General features: G+C 57.3%; 3 protein-coding genes across 7 annotated transcripts in view; 1 reads left to right on the top strand and 2 right to left on the bottom strand.

Annotated features, from left to right (window-relative positions):
* Positions 1-450: 450 nt before the first annotated feature.
* Positions 451-6,566, bottom strand: MRM2 (mitochondrial rRNA methyltransferase 2). Its single transcript, XM_005887316.3, has 3 exons — positions 6,430-6,566; positions 4,169-4,458; positions 451-1,670 (listed from the first exon to the last, which is right to left on the bottom strand). Exons 1-3 carry the CDS (start codon positions 6,435-6,437, stop codon positions 1,234-1,236), a joined length of 735 nt encoding a protein of 244 aa, XP_005887378.1. The 5' UTR covers positions 6,438-6,566; the 3' UTR covers positions 451-1,233.
* On the top strand, positions 6,126-12,384 carry NUDT1 (nudix hydrolase 1). 4 transcript variants are annotated; one of them, XM_070362812.1, is made up of 5 exons: positions 6,146-6,277; positions 7,935-8,100; positions 10,740-10,943; positions 11,266-11,411; positions 11,677-12,384. In XM_070362812.1, the coding sequence occupies exons 2-5, from the start codon at positions 7,949-7,951 to the stop codon at positions 11,847-11,849; spliced, it is 675 nt and encodes a 224-aa protein (XP_070218913.1). In that variant the 5' UTR covers positions 6,146-6,277; positions 7,935-7,948; the 3' UTR covers positions 11,850-12,384. The 4 variants fall into 4 exon arrangements, with proteins under 4 accessions (XP_070218914.1, XP_070218913.1, XP_005887376.1 ...); XM_070362811.1 differs by lacking the exon at positions 6,146-6,277 and adding an exon at positions 6,446-6,578; XM_070362813.1 differs by lacking the exon at positions 10,740-10,943 and having other exon boundaries at positions 6,126-6,277.
* Positions 12,353-14,785, bottom strand: part of SNX8 (sorting nexin 8) — a 40,543-nt gene continuing 38,110 nt past the window's right edge. For both annotated transcript variants that reach the window (XM_005887317.2, XM_070362810.1), the window contains exon 11: positions 12,353-14,512. In XM_005887317.2, the coding sequence (XP_005887379.2) occupies positions 14,402-14,512 (111 nt within the window). In that variant the 3' untranslated portion in view covers positions 12,353-14,401. The remainder of the gene's footprint in view (positions 14,513-14,785) is intronic.

The following is a 14,785-nucleotide window of genomic DNA, read 5'->3' as shown; positions in this document are numbered from 1 at the left end:
CCACCAGGGAAGCCCCAAAATGTAATGCCAGCCACAAAATCATCAGACTCTGCAGCTGCCGCCACCCCACCTCCAACCCTGACAGTGAACCCTGAGGAGACTCAGGGTGAGAAAGCACAGGACACTGGGCCCAGGTAGCTGAGGTCGCATCAAAGGAACAATTTCAGTGAGCCTAAGACTCCTGCATCTTTCCACACATAGGAAAGCACTGAATTCTTGGAGACATCTAGTCTTTTGTTTATTAACCATAAATCTTTTGATGTTCCAAGTACCTGGTTTTGTTCCGAAAATTCCTATATACTCCAGCTCTTCCTCTACCTCTTCAGGGCAGTCCCTCAGAGTTACCTGAGATACTATGTCCCAGGCTTAAGTCCCCAGTTTTATCTGCCAAATAAAAATATCTCCCAGGTTTTTAGGTTGTGTGTTTGTTTTCAATAGGCAAGATTTAATTATCATTACAGTCAATACACTCGTAAGGGATGACCACTCCTCCAGAAAATGGTTTCAAAGAAATCAATTTTTTTTTTAAAGTATGGAAATTCCAGAAAATATTACACCCTATGCTGTTTTATAACCTTGAGTTCCTGGAAGAGAGTAAAAGGAAATAAACACACCATGTGTCTGCTTGCTTTGGTTATTACCTTTAAGTCTCTGGAGCCTGGCGTGTTATAGAAACATTTCTAGTTTCACACTGTCTGCCCCCCTTCCATAATTCATACCAAATGTCTTCCCTAAGGAGCTCTCACTGCTTGAAGTATTTCCAGGTCATTCACCACAGAGATGGAAACAAATCCCCAGACTGAAGGTTCAGATTTTTCTACATTACACTGTATATACAAAATAACACCTGGAAACCTGGGGTCGTTTTGCGGTGACGGTGGAAGCCAGTTCCTCTGTAACATACTAACCATGGTGAGAAAATTCCATAGAGGTGTCTGTGTGTTTCTCTGCCTCAGTGTTTTTATGCATCCCAGTCTTTTCATCCTTTTATCTTTGTCTCTTTCTCATGGTAACTCCTCTTCACAAATCATATTATAGGGATCATTTTTTTTAATCATATATAGTCATATATCGTCAACAATGAATATAGTTTTGTCTTAAAAAAAGGTGCCCCATCTGTCCTGACTGCTGCATCCTAGATCCAGCTCATATCTCCCTGGCCACACTTCAGGACAGAGCTCAAGCTACATCTGCAATGAAGAGCCAGAAACAGCAGAACACGCGCTCAGTCCTTCACAGACCTCCTGGCTTCCCTCGGTACTGTGTGGCCAGGAGGTACACCTCTGATGATTCTTTCCTGCTGGCCTCGGGCTTTACAGTCCTTGTGTTCTGGAATTCCTGAGTCAGTCTCTTCTGTAACCGCTGGCTCTGACTTCCAGCCCAGGTTTTACAAAGGAATGTCCCCCTAGGGTGCAGGACATCTGGAACCATGTCCAGAAGGGACAAGCACAAGCTAATGAGCCTGTCATGGTCGAGGCTGCGGATCCCCGTGGCGTTGGGTGCCATGTCACTCAGGATCACATCTGCTCTCCCACCAGGAAGCAGCTCTTGGATTTTCCGGAAGGTTCTAGGGTCAGTCACATCAGCAGGGCATAGAAACGTTGCTCCTTCCAGGGGGAATATGTGGAGAAGATCTACCCCAAGCACAAAGCCAACAGGAGCACTGGGGTCTAAGGAAGAAATGGTGAGGGTACTTACTCACTGACACCCCAAATCATCCCACAAAGTAAATGTAACAAAATAATAAAACAGATAAAGGGGACTTTTCTAGCGGTCCAGTGGTTAAGTGCGTGCTTCAAATGCAGGGGGCACAGATTCGATCCCTAGTTGGGGAATAAAATCCCACACAGCACAGACAAAAGAAAAAAAAAAAGTATATATATATGTAAAAGTCAGGACCGAAAAAAGAACTAATGTGCAAAAATGGGGACACAGAGTTTTCCTCCTAGAAAAACATGTGGCGGGCGGGGAGTGGTGGTCTTCCCTCTACATCTGAGGAAACTGAGGCTGGGAGGGACAGGCAGACCTGGGGCCACACCCTGGCCTTGACGCTCCACCTCTGACTCCATTTCACTCCCCGAGCCTTGCTCACTGTTAAAAGGGTTCTTATCTCTGAGGAGTCTTTGATAAACTAAAACAGAGAACACATTATATAAAGTGCCTCTGGATTAAATCAACAAATCCATTCTGCAGTTTAATCCAGTTTCTTTCAACGTAGAAACTATTAGAAACAAGCCAAGAAACAGGGCAAGTGGACAGCTGCTAAATAAGGTAAAAAAGTGATACCTGCCCATGTCTGAGTGATACCAGCTGTGAAACAAAAAGATGTCAGTTTCACTTCACCTGAAAGGGGATTTCCTGCCTGCAAGGCTGCTGCCCTGGCCTCCACCTCCCGCAGCCCCTCCCAGCACCACTCCCTACACACCAGGGTGGATCCACGAAGGAAGAGTCACAGACTCAGAGCTCGCTCTGCTTAGTAAAAAGGCTGCTCTGCAGGTGAGGGGCAGGTATTTGATCTTTATCTGAAGATGAGAAGTCCAGCTATTCTGCAGGGTGCCTCGTTTTTCAAAGGCGGAAACTCTCTGCTTTCAGCCCTGAAGAGTGGGACAGCTCTCCTCCCACTTTGCGCACTGGTGCTCGTTCCTTTAACGTCGCATGTACTGTGGCCCCGGGAAGTGCCTTCTAAAAGCAAATGGCTTTGGTTGCATTTTTGCAACTTCTTTTGGGAGTAAAAGAACCCAAGCCATTTTATGTACAGTCTCTGCTTCTCCCACCTCTTCCTACAGGTTAAAAACTTAGCTGTTTTCCTGCTTCTCCTGAAGAGCAATTAGGGGGACTGCTGCTGCTGCTGCTGCTAAGTCGCTTCAGTCGTGTCCGACTCTGTGTGACCCCACAGACAGCAGCCCACCAGGCTCCCCTGTCCCTGGGATTCTCCAGGCAAGAACACTGGAGTGGGTTGCCATTTCCTTCTCCAATGCATGAAAGTGAAAGGGAAAGTGAAGTTCGCTCAGTCGTGTCCAACTCCTAGCGACCCCATGGACTGCAGCCTACCAGGCTCCTCCGTCCATGGGATTTTCCAGGCAAGAGTACTGGAGTGGGGTGCCATTAAAGAACCTCTAAAATCAGTCGTTAGGAAGTCTGTGGATAGACTCAGCGGCGGGAAAATGAACTGAAGTTTTTGACACAGATTCATTCACTTGAAGGATAAACATTTACTGAGCTTGTAAGACATGTTTTTAAACTATTCTAAACCCCCTTGAGGCATCCTACCCAGATTAAAGAGACTGATGACAAAACCCAGGGAGTGGCATGCCTGGTTCAGCAGGTCACTAAAACTCCTGTAGATCTCAATTTTCTCATCAGGAAGATGGGCACACACACCATTCTAAGGTGTATGGGAGAGATCTCTGTGACCTGCCAGAGCAGGTGGTACCCTCAGAAGTTACAGTAGGAAATGCAAGTAACAATCCTTACCGGATTGTTACCTTAGCACTGCTCACCTACAAAACTCAAAGGCAATCTTGATGCCCATGATGAGGAAATTGGCTAAATACCAACAGTATAACCATTATCTGGGATAGTATGCAGCTGTTTAAATGGATGGCGTCATTTTCTACCTTGTATGGGTAGTCGGTTGATCTATTAGTCAGAGGCAACTTTTTTATATCTATGATCTTAGTTAAAATCCCCAGACACATAAGAGATAAGCACTAAGTCCCTTGAGTTGGGCCAAAGTGGAGCGTCCAGAGCCACCAGGGCTCCCTGGGCAGCCCCAGGAGCAACTCCAGGAAACCCCAGGTTGATTCAGCTGTCCTGCCAAGGGAGGATGTCAAGGGAGGAAATCACAGAGCGATTTCTTTGCTGAGGAAAGAAACCTGACTTACAGACGGCCGTCTGAGCTCATTGCTGAGGCCACGCATCAGCAGCACAGGCCCAGGACACAGGCCGTGTCGGCCTAGGCGCTTCTGTGGTGTGGTCGCAGGCGACTTTCACCTTCACTCCCCCTTCCCACCTCCCTCTTCATTTTGAAAATGTCTGTGTTGGGTTTGCATCACTCCTACTAAACAAGCACGCAGAATCGCGTGCTTTCACAGAGCGCCTGCACTGCTCTGTGTGCCCTGAAGGGCGGCTGGCCTGCGTCTAGACCACAGTGGTCGGGAGGCCCCACCTGTGCCTGCAGCGTTGACTCTCTGCACGGCCACCTGGCTCCACGCGCCAGGGGCGGCCCCACAGTCTAACACCCGGAGGCCAGGCCGTAGGATCTGGTGCCTCTCGTTCATTTCCAGGAGCTTGAATGCGCTTCGACATCGGTAACTTTCCACCTTCGAAGCTTTCACAAACGGGTCCCTCAAGTGCCGCGTCAGCCACAGGTGCTCAGTGCCAGTCCGGCTCTTGTAGCAACTCCCAGTGGTGTGGAACCTTTGACGCTGAAGGGAAGCCCACACCAGTTTCAAGGACCTGGTGAGGAAAAAGGAGCAAGCAGGTTGGCATCACGTAGGCCAGTGGGGCCCCAGGTTCAACCCGCACATTTTTAGAGATGGGTCACTATGGCCCAAGTGGGAGAGGCAGCTTGACAAGGCTGCAGCCGGAAAGGTGTTAAGGCTGAACCACATCCCCCGAGTCTGCATGTGCGCTCAGTCACATCCAACTCTTTGAGACCCCGTGGACTGTAGCCCGCCAGTCTCCTCTGTCCATGGAATTTTCCAGGCAGGAATACTGGAGTGGGTTGCCATTTCCTTCTCCAGGGCATCTTCCCGACCCAGGGATTGAACTCGCATTTCTTATGTCTCCTGCACTGGCAGGCAGGTTCTTTAACCCCTACCTTAAATGGTAAATGGGTGGGCTCTATCCAATACTGCTGCTGCTGCTAAGTCGCTTCAGTCGTGTCCGACTCTGTGCGACCCCAGAGACGGCAGCCCACCAGGCTCCCCTGTCCCTGGGATTCTCCAGGCAAGAACACTGGAGTGGGTTGCCATTTCCTTCTCCAATGCATGAAAGTGAAAAGGGAAAGTGAAGTCGCTCAGTCGTGTCCAACTCCTAGCGACCCCATGGACTGCAGCCTACCAGGCTCCTCCGTCCATGGGATTTTCCAGGCGAGAGGACTGGAGTGGGGTGCCACTGCCTTCTCCAATCCAATACTGGTGTCTTTATAAGAAGCAATCAAGACACAGACACACACAGGACAAAGACCACAGGAAGACACAGGGAGAACACGGCGTCTGTAAGTCAAGGAGAGAGGCTTCAGAGACTAATCCTGCTGACAGCTTGATTTCCGTTTTCCAGATTGCAGACACTGAGCCAGTAAATCTCTGCTCTCTCGGCCGCCCATCCTGGGGTGCTTGGTTACAGGAGCCCAAGCAAACTAACCCAGCAGGCCTCTCCTCTGTGGTCAAAAGATGCTTTTCTCTCCTGAAGTTATCTTCAGAAGACAATCTCAAAGGGTAATGATAGTCACTTTGTGTCAACCAAAGTTTTCCCAATACTGGTTGAAAATACTGATAAGTTTCATGAAAGGAACATTCTTTCTCACAGGATACAAATTTTCATTGGGCTTTATTTAAGAGATTAAAAACACACACACAAGGACAGGTCCTTTGCCTTACCTCCACCGCTTTGGCAGGCAGCACAGGGTCTGACCAACCTGTCACATTTCTTGATAAAATTGAACTTACCTTGTGTATAACTGAGAAGGGCAATTTTCAAGCCTCTTTGGAAAGTGGGGCTTTTGAGTTTATTGAGTGCCATGGGTTATCTCTTTAACTCTCAGAACAACCCTACAAAGTATCTACATTCTTCTGACAAAAAGAAAACAAAAAACTATTATTAGCCCCATGGCTCCCAGGCAAAGTTCCCGCAGCACGAAAACATGTTGACGAGGATCCGGAGACAATACTTTGGAAGTGCTGCCTTGAAAAGGCGTAAGGAGCCTAGAAAGCGGGCACAGTGTCCTGGGCGCCGAGTTAACTGCAGCGGTCAGCGCAGGGGTGGAGAGTGGAGCCGCACACCCCGCGTCCGCCTGCTGTGGGCGGCTGACCGCCAGCCCCAGCCCACGGCCAGGGTCCAGCCACACGGGGCGCTCGTGTCCTGACAGCGGCTTCAGGCCAGCGGTGCTCTGCAGCCGACACGCCTCCACCAGCAGCGCCCCTCCTGCCCCTAAAGGCCTGTCCAGCAGCCCGCCCGCCGCCGCTCCTCCGGAGCCTCGGCCGGTCCGAGCACGGACGGTCCGCTCCAGTCACCTCGCCGGGGCTGCTCCGACCCCTTTCCGGGCCAGGAGGAGGTAAGCTCTGAGCCCCTTTCCGGACCCGAAAAATGGGGCCGCCGTCTGGCCACTCCGCCTCCCGCACACATGCAGTAGGTGCTCCATTAATTCCCACTGAGCGCCAGCCGCCGCGCCCTCCGACCTCCCACCTCAGCCGCCTCACCACTCACCCCGCCATGGACGCGGACCCGCTCCGGCAGTCGCCACCGGAAGTACCGGCCTCACTTCCGGCCAGAGGCCACGCCCCCGGAAGCGGCGCGTGGGTTCGAAAGGCGCGCGCAGTGCCCGGGCCTGGGTGAGTCCGGGATCGAGAGCACAGGTGAGCAGGGGATGCGGCCGCCGCAGATGGGCCTGGGGCCCGCCGAAGGGCAGCTGGCGGCCCTTCACGGACGGCCAGATACGGGAGCCCGAGCCTGGCACTCGACGGCGTGTTGTCTAAACCCTAGTCGCGGGCCTCAGTGGACCGGTGATCCCGTTCAGAGGCCACCCTGCTGAGAAAGCGGGCCGCCTGGCCCCTGACGTCACGTGGGCTCTCTGGGGACCCGCCCGACCGTAGTGCCAAGAGCTGTGGCCAACTGTACTTCAACAGCAGGTAGACCCAGGGTTCGGCACTGGCTCTGGTGTTTGGTTTTCTTTAGCTTTTCTGAGCTTCAGTTTCCTTAGCCGAAAACGGAGAAGCCAAGTCTCAGCTCACAGGGTTGTTGGGTCTGTTAAGTGGGATACGTTTTGGAAAGTATATGATCGGTGCCTAATAACTGACAGCAGAGATTCCTAATTAATTTAGGAAGTCAGGGCTTTGCGCCTTAAAAGGTCAGCAACATCACAAAGTCCGCATGTTAAAGAGAGGCTGGACCCAGAGACCCGTTTATGCATGAGCTGCCACCAGCACCAGGACCCAGGCCTCGGTCCCTGTTCTTGGACACCGTGACTTCCCTGGAGCATCCCTGGTCCCAAATCCTGCATCTCGTCCAGTGTGGGCCCCAGACCGGGATGAGGATGGATGGACAGGGAGCATGGTCCTGGACCTCCAGCACGTCTCCAGCAGTGACCAGACGTCCCCTGCAGGGTCTTTCACACACACATTCAGGCAGGACTGGTGTTCCAGGCCGAGCACCAGGTCCCGGAGCAGCAATGGTTGTGAGCAGAGTGTGAACACCTGTCATAGCAGGGGAGGCCGGCCAGGCCTCACTGGGGGCTCTCCAGTGTCAGAGTCATACACTTCCTGGGAATCTGGGGGTCTGGTACTGCAGAGAGGCAGAAACCAGAACCCAATAGCCAGAAGGCCCCATAATGAAAAGGCCAAGAGCAAAACACAGATGCAAGAACCGCTGGGTAAAAAGCATGGTTCATCTCATGCCAGGTGGGCTCAGAGGTGGACGCAGGAGCAAGAACAGCCCTGTGCTAAGGAGAGGGGCAGGGATGACCTGGCCATTGCCTGACCTGCATCAGCCCAGCAAGCAAAGGGTCCGGAGCTGCTGCTGCTGGGTCAGGGGGCCAGGTCTCCATCTGCCCCAGAAAATCGGCCACATCAGGCAGAGCTGGAACGCTGCCTCTACCTGCTCTCCAGCACACGTTTCCAGTCCACCCAGCCTCTGGCCACCAAAACGCTCATGCTTCTGTCCACACACCCCGCACACCCAAATCGAGCTGACCCAGCCCCTTGCCTTCTTCACAGAACCCAAGGGCACCATGTGTGCCTCAAGGCTCTATACCTTGGTCCTGGTGCTGCAGCCGCAGCGAGTCCTCCTGGGCATGAAGAAACGCGGCTTCGGGGCCGGCCGGTGGAACGGCTTCGGGGGCAAAGTTCACGAAGGAGAGACCATCGAGGATGGGGCCAAGAGGTGAGGGGAGGGGCCGGCCAGACCGCAGAGCCAGCTTCCACAGGGGACAAGGGTTCAGGTTGTAGAGCTAACCCCTGCCCACCCAGAGCCACGTGACCTGCAGCACAGGCTGAGTCCTTGTGCCTCGGTTTCTTCATCTGCACAGTGGGGATAATAGCAGTATCTGCTACCTCTTGGCTTCTCTGGTAGCTCAGTCAGCAAAGAATCTGCCTACAATGCAGGAGACCGCCTACGATACAGGAGACCTGAATTCCATCCCTGGGTCGGGAAGATTCCCTGGAGAAGGAAATGGCAACCCACTCCAGTATTCTTGCCTGGAGAATCCCATGGACAGAAGAGCCTGGCGGGCTAAAGTTCATGGGGTCACGAGAGTCATAACAACTTAGCAACTAAACCACCATCACAACTACCTCTTAGGATTGTTGTGAGGATTTAGTGAGAAAATAGACGTAAGGACTGAACAGGGCCTGGCACATGGTCCGGGCTGGGCACACCTTGGCTTGCTGCTGTGCGGTGGTGGTTTGGGTGGAAAAGTCAGTTTCCTCTTTCTAGCCAAGGGGCTGGCCAGTCACTCGGCTTCTTCATTGGTTCAGGAGAGCTGATGACAAGCGTATCTGGGGCCTTTCACTCAGTCTCTTCCTCGACACCAAGTACACTCATATGGGAAAGAACTGAAGCCCAGACACAGCAGTGCCCGAGACCACACAGCCCTCCGGACTTTAGCCTCTGCCTTCTTGCCCCTCGGGCTCGCGGGGATAGACTCAACACCCTGTGTCATCCACCGAGCCCACACGGTCTGGCCCAACCCCTCCTTTCCATCCTGCCCCGCGTCAGGACACCCCTGACAAAGGACTGCGGAGCCCCTGCAGGTGGGAGGCAGGACGGGTGGCACGCTCCCACGCCCGAGGCACAGGCTGAGACTGGCCCCACAAGGCCGCACCGCCGTGCACCCAACTCTGCTGTCAGCCCCCCGCCCCCGGGGCAGCTCTGGCTTCTTTCCTTGCACACGTGTGTAGCTGCTGCTCAGACCCCATCCCCTGGCTGCCCTGCTCTAACAAGCAGGTCTCGGCAGCCTCGGTGTCTGGTGCCCTGCCCCTTGGGGTCCCGGGTGGGCACCACTTCAGGGTTAACGTGTGCTCCTCACTCACCTGCAGACTCAGGTGGGTGTGGGGCTGGCTCTGGCTTCTTGTGTGCAGGACACACTTGGGGGGCCGCCTTAGCCCCAAGCAAGGTGAATTCTCCTCCTGGGGGGAGGGTTGCTGGCACTTGGGGACCGGCGGCGCCTCACAGCCAGGTTCGGGCTCTGGGTATGGAGCAGGCCTGCCGTCCTGGCCAGTGTTCCCAGAGCTGGTGAGTAGCAGAGTGTGGTGTTCAGAGACCTCCGGCAGGCCGGGCCGGAGGAGGAGCAGCAGGCTGGACCGCAGGGTCGCGCCCCACCGCCCCGCTCCCACCGGGGTTTAATGCATCACTCGTCCTGTTCCCCGCCTGCCGTCTGGGGAGCATCCCAGAGATGTGAGCAGACACGCTAGCAGAACTGGAACAGTGTCATCTCGGCTGCCTGATTCTCCACCCTGAAACGGAGCCTTGGCTCTAACACCAGGGAGATGACTGATACTTCATAGCCCGCCACGGACTCGGGGAAGATGAACCCAAATGAGTCAAAACAGTCAATCAGTCGGCGATGTTTTTAAAAACGAGCTCCACCAGCCTGCTGCCAGAGGTGGGGAGGCCCCGCTGATTGTTTCTCTTATGTCTAACTGAGGAGTCATTTGCACCCCCACTAGCAAAAACACTGATTTTTTTAGGTCGTGTCTAATTCTGATTGGTCATCGCAGTGAATACATTCCAGCTTTCGGGATGTCACTCGGCCGCACTGAACGGCAGCAGGTGGACCCAGTTCTCCCGGCTTCACGGGGAGGTTAGGGCAGAGTCCAGGCTCAGAAAGGCAACCGTTTAACCCAACGCGCATTTGATGGACACAGTGGTTTCCCTGACTCCTAGTCATGGGCACAGGAATTATGCACTGTGTTCCTAACAGAACTCCGAGATCAGAGCTTAAACAGACCTTTTTTTAACCTACAGCTCTAAAAGGTCAGACATAATTAGAACGGTTTTACAGCCACAGAAATAAATTCAGAGCAGTGGGGAAGTGAGAGTCACTAACAGGAAGACACAGGCACTGAGCTTCACGGCTGCAGGGCTTATGGGGCCCCCAGAGCCCACAGCAGACCCTCCAGAAAGCGCTGTCCCGGATGGCGAGCAGCAGGCTGGGGGAGGGCTGGCGGCAGGGGGCGTGCCTGAGGGTGCTCGTCCGGTACACAGCAGCAGAGAAGCTGGTTGGATCCCTCCAGGTGTAGGACGTTGCTCCGCAGCGTCGTGAGCAGCACAGGTCCCGGGTTCGGTGCCATGTTTGCAGTTTTCAAAGCGGTGCACGAAGGGGAAAGACCCGAAGGGAAGACTCCAGTGGTCACGGGTTCTTGCTGGGTGACCAGGCCTTGTGTGTTTGCTAAACTGCCTTCGCAGCCTGGGGAAGTGTGAAACAGGCACTCACGTTTAGGGGGCACCCTTGCTTCCTTGTCAGTCAGCTGGCTTGTGAGCTCAGACGTGGCGATGCCCCCTGGCTCTTCCTCCCAACACAGGTCGGGGGTGGGGAGAGAAAGGGGTCCTGAGGAGGACGACCCGAAGTCCATCCCCCGCGATCAAGTTCAGAGGAGGCTCGAGAGCTGGCTGGTCTCTGCGGGAGGGCAGGGGTGTCTCCCCTCCTCTGGGAAGGAGGCGAGAGGAGCCTGCGGCCTGATGCGGAGCTCTGAGCAGGGCAGGCCAGAGCGGGACCTTTTGGGCAGGTAGGCTTCGGCTCAGGGCCCGGCAGTGCAGGGAGCCAAGCGGGTGGGTGGGGGCTCCTGGCCCTAGTGCGGGCCCCCCGCCCCGTGGGACCACCAAGTAGCCACGTAGGGCCAGGCCAGGGCTGCCACTCGGCGCGCCCAGATGCTCAGCTGGGGGTAGGGGGCGCGTCTGGGCGCCCCGAAACAGCAGCCCCAAACCTGCCCCCTTGGCCACACACATGCACTCTCCACTCCTCTGTCCGCCCAGCTCCATTCTCTGGTTCCGCGTGGACATGGGCGCCTTGATTTAACTGTCGCTTCCTGTCTGCCTGTCTGTCCGCAGGGAGCTGCAGGAAGAGAGCGGTCTGACCGTGGATGCGCTGCACAAGGTGGGCCAGATCACGTTTGAGTTCGTGGGTGACCCCGAGCTGATGGACGTGCACGTCTTCTGCACAGACAGGGTCCAGGGCACGCCCGTGGAGAGTGACGGTGAGTGTCCAGGCCGGGAGAGGCAGGCAGTGAACGCCGGCTTGGGTGGCCCCTGGCCCCGCCCCGCCCCTCCCCAAGCGCAGGCGCAGAAACACACCAGGGCCTGAGCCTCCCTCCTCTCCTGCAAAATAAGGAGTCCAGTCGCCTGGATGAAATAACAAAGGATGCCAAGCTCCTCGCACACAGTAACTCAGTGAATCCCTCGCAGAAAGTCAGGCTGAGATCCGGGCTGGCGTCGGTGACTCTGCCTTTTCATCCCCTGCAGAGATGCGCCCGCAGTGGTTTCGACTGGACCAGATCCCCTTCGGGGACATGTGGCCAGACGACAGTTACTGGTTCCCGCTGCTGCTTCAGAGGAAGAAGTTCCGCGGCTACTTCAGGTTCCAGGGGCAGGACACCATCCTGGACTACACGCTCCACGAGGTGGACGCCGTCTAGGGCAGAGCCAGCTCGCCCCTCAGACCCCGAGACCCCGGCCCGGCTGCGCCCTGGCCTCAGGCCCCCCGCCCCTGGGGCCTCGTCTGTCTGGAGCACAACTGGATGGAAAAGCAAATAAAGCTTTTTCGGCAACTCCCGCCAGGCCTCACCGTGAGCTGCCCAGTGTGTCCTCGGGAAGCCGCCAGACGTCCGGGCTGTGACCTGCATTGCCAGACAGGGACGGGCAGAGACACGGGCCCAGAGGCGAGGGGCCGGCTGATGGGGGAGGTGGCGTGGGTGTGTGCGGGGTCCCAGGGTGCGCCAGGGGCCGTCTCCTCCCGCCCCCACCCCCAGGTAAGGGGAGACTGAGGGGCGGTCAGTGCCGGGGCTCGCACCCTGTCTCACGTGCCATCAGCTGGCTGCCCTCGCGCCCCCAGGAGAGGCTGCTCCTGTCCTGGCTTCAGACCCCTGGGGGGCGCGGGAGGGTCATCCCCCTGTCACACACACACACACACGCAGCCTGACACAGCTTTTATAAATACGTTTAATGATAGTTGTTCATGTAAGTTCACTGATAAAAATCTCGGAATGTAGCTCATCTGTAAACAATTCCAGTTAATTGGATGTGGCGGTCATTGATTCCTGCAGCCTCATAAAGTGCTTCATACATAAACCAACTCGCACAAAGCAAGAGAGAAGGCCTCAGACGCAGGGCCACCCTGAGCCCCAGCGGCCGAGGCCCGTCCACGGCCTCGTCCCCCCTCCGCGGCTTCGCCCAGCAACTAGGCCGTGGCTGAGTCACACTGAGTCCGCCCGACACAGGCTGCAGGGGCGTGGCCTGAAGGCACAGCCCGCGGTGGCCGGGGAGGGCCGTGGAGCTCCCACCGGGGCCACGGAACCGGTGTCCTTTAATGGGTCGTGGCCAGGCTCTCCCCAGGGGCAAGGAAAGCTGGGGCAGCAGGAAGGACGCAGAGGGCGTTGGGGACCCCGACCTGGGAGCAGCCTCGCCTGCAGCAAACACTGACCAGAAAGCCCGCACCCAGCAGCAGCCCAGGGCGGGGGGCGGAGGGTCCGGGGAAAAGCCGCCTCCGTGACCAGCTGCCGGCAGGGGGACACAGCCTGCCCCCCTCGACCCCCAGCCTTCCGACACTGCCTCTCCTGGGGTGAGGACGACACAGGCTAAAAATGCCCCCGACCCCACCCCCGCAGCCCCTGAAGAAGTGTGTGCTCCCAGTGTCCACGTGGGAGCCAGTCCTCCAGCAGGGGTCACCCGGAACAGCATCTCGAGACTGCTGCCAGAACTCGCCCCGGTGCCCTGTGTGGGGAGACACCCCCCCGAACTGTGCCGCTGGCCCAGGACCTCGGGGCCCTTAGCTTGCACCATGGGCCCTGGGGCAGGGCCTCCACCTAGGGGCAGGGACGGCAGACGCCTGCGGTCATACTCTGCTGCTCCAGTGGACACGGCGCCCGGGGGCCGGCCTGCAGGGCAGCACAGAGCCTCTCAGGGTGGTGGGCACCCATTTCCATGATGATCAAAACGCAGACGACAGCCACAGAGGAACAAATGGCACGGACGGCCCCTCCTCGTCTGCTGGGGACTGGCCAGTCCAGCTCAGGAAGGCACACGCGTCCACTGTGGGGGGCTCAGACCAGGGCGCAGTCGCCTCCCCGCACCCCCAAGGCTGCTCTGGGGGCACCGGCAGGACCCACGTGTGGCGGGCCCAGGCCAAGGCAGGACACGCGGCGTCCTGAACCAGATGTGCGTCAGCTTGTCAGGGATGCCTGCCTGGCCCTGCGTGCAGACCTCAGACGGAGGGCAGCCCCAAACCAGGCACACATTCCTGGGAGACCCTCAGGAGCCCTGCCCTGCAGTCACCCTGCTCCGAGCCCCCTCCGAGCAGAGAGCCGTGAGGGGTGGGGGGCAGGCGGGTCCAGAGCAGAAACACCCTGCTGGGCTCAGACACCCGGCCTGAGAGAGCTAGAGGGAGGCTGGAAGGGGAGCCCGTTGCTCTGAAGACGAGAAATCAGCAGACACGCCCGCGCCCTACTGCACGGCCAGCTTCGGCCCGCCCAAGAAGGGACGGCGGCCGTCTGAACCTGGACAGACCCACGGCGGAGGCACCAGCTCCCGAGCCTCCAGACACCGCAGTTCCTCTGTCTCCCCCACCCCAGCCCGGCGGGCACACACATGCGAGCACGGAGGCAGGCACACGCACGCCAGGGCCACCAGGCTGCTCCTCGGGGAACGTGGGGGAAACCGCTCCAGGGACTGACACGCTCCCAGCACCAGGCTGACGGCCACAGCACGGTCAGGACGGGCAGGGCTGCGGGCCACCATGCACAGCCCGCGTGGCCCCGGCCTCGCTCCCCGAGAGGGAGGGGAGCCGCAGCTACTCGGCCCCCCGGCCCCTCTGAGCCCCAGCCTGGTTGTAGGCCCCTCCACAGGGGGCTGTAGCCCAACACGCTGGCCCTCGGGGTGGGGGCAGGCACCGACCAAGGGAATCAAACAGGGACACACCGTTCGGAAAGAGGCTTTAGTGAGGGCGCCAAGCTGTCTCTGAGCCCTCCGGGCACTAGTGAGCAGACAGGCCGTCCTGGGGGGTCCTCTGGGGGGCCGGGGCGCCGTGCGGTCCCACGAAGAGGCAGCGCAGCTTGGGCTGCAGGTCGTTCCACACCTTGCTCATCTGCGGGAGGAGAGGGGCGGGCCAGCTGGGGGGGCGGCCGGGGACACGCAGCACAGGCACCCGTGTCCGAGGCCCCAGAGCGGCCGGAGGGTGGGCAGTGGGCTTCCCAGCCCTGCCTGCAGTGCCCCACAGGGGCCGCGGGGGCTGCTTCCTCCGCCCCTGCGCATGAACAGACGCGTACAGGACGCCCCGCAGGCACGCTAAGAAACTTTAGCACTGGGACACTCCCTCTAACAGCTCTGCAGCAAGGCTGAAACAACGTCCACCAAAGGA

Source organism: Bos mutus, chromosome 25 (genome assembly GCF_027580195.1).
Source record: "Bos mutus isolate GX-2022 chromosome 25, NWIPB_WYAK_1.1, whole genome shotgun sequence".
Taxonomy (NCBI): Eukaryota; Metazoa; Chordata; class Mammalia; order Artiodactyla; family Bovidae; genus Bos; species Bos mutus.
Note: the sequence above shows the minus strand (reverse complement) of the source record. Positions and strands in the feature narration are given on the sequence as shown.

What these genes read in the sequence shown, in the direction of transcription:
- MRM2 (XM_005887316.3), bottom strand. An exon ending in AGTCAACGCTGCAGGCACAG is followed by an intron (nt 1,671 to 4,168) that starts GTGGGGCCTCCC and finishes TTTCTTCCTTAG; the next exon opens with ACCCCAGTGCTCCTGTTGGC.
- NUDT1 (XM_070362812.1), top strand. Translation starts at nt 7,949, where the DNA reads ATGTGTGCCTCAAGGCTCTATACCTTGGTCCTGGTGCTGCAGCCGCAG. An exon ending in ATCGAGGATGGGGCCAAGAG is followed by an intron (nt 8,101 to 10,739) that starts GTGAGGGGAGGG and finishes CTCCCAACACAG; the next exon opens with GTCGGGGGTGGGGAGAGAAA. An exon ending in CACGCCCGTGGAGAGTGACG is followed by an intron (nt 11,412 to 11,676) that starts GTGAGTGTCCAG and finishes CATCCCCTGCAG; the next exon opens with AGATGCGCCCGCAGTGGTTT.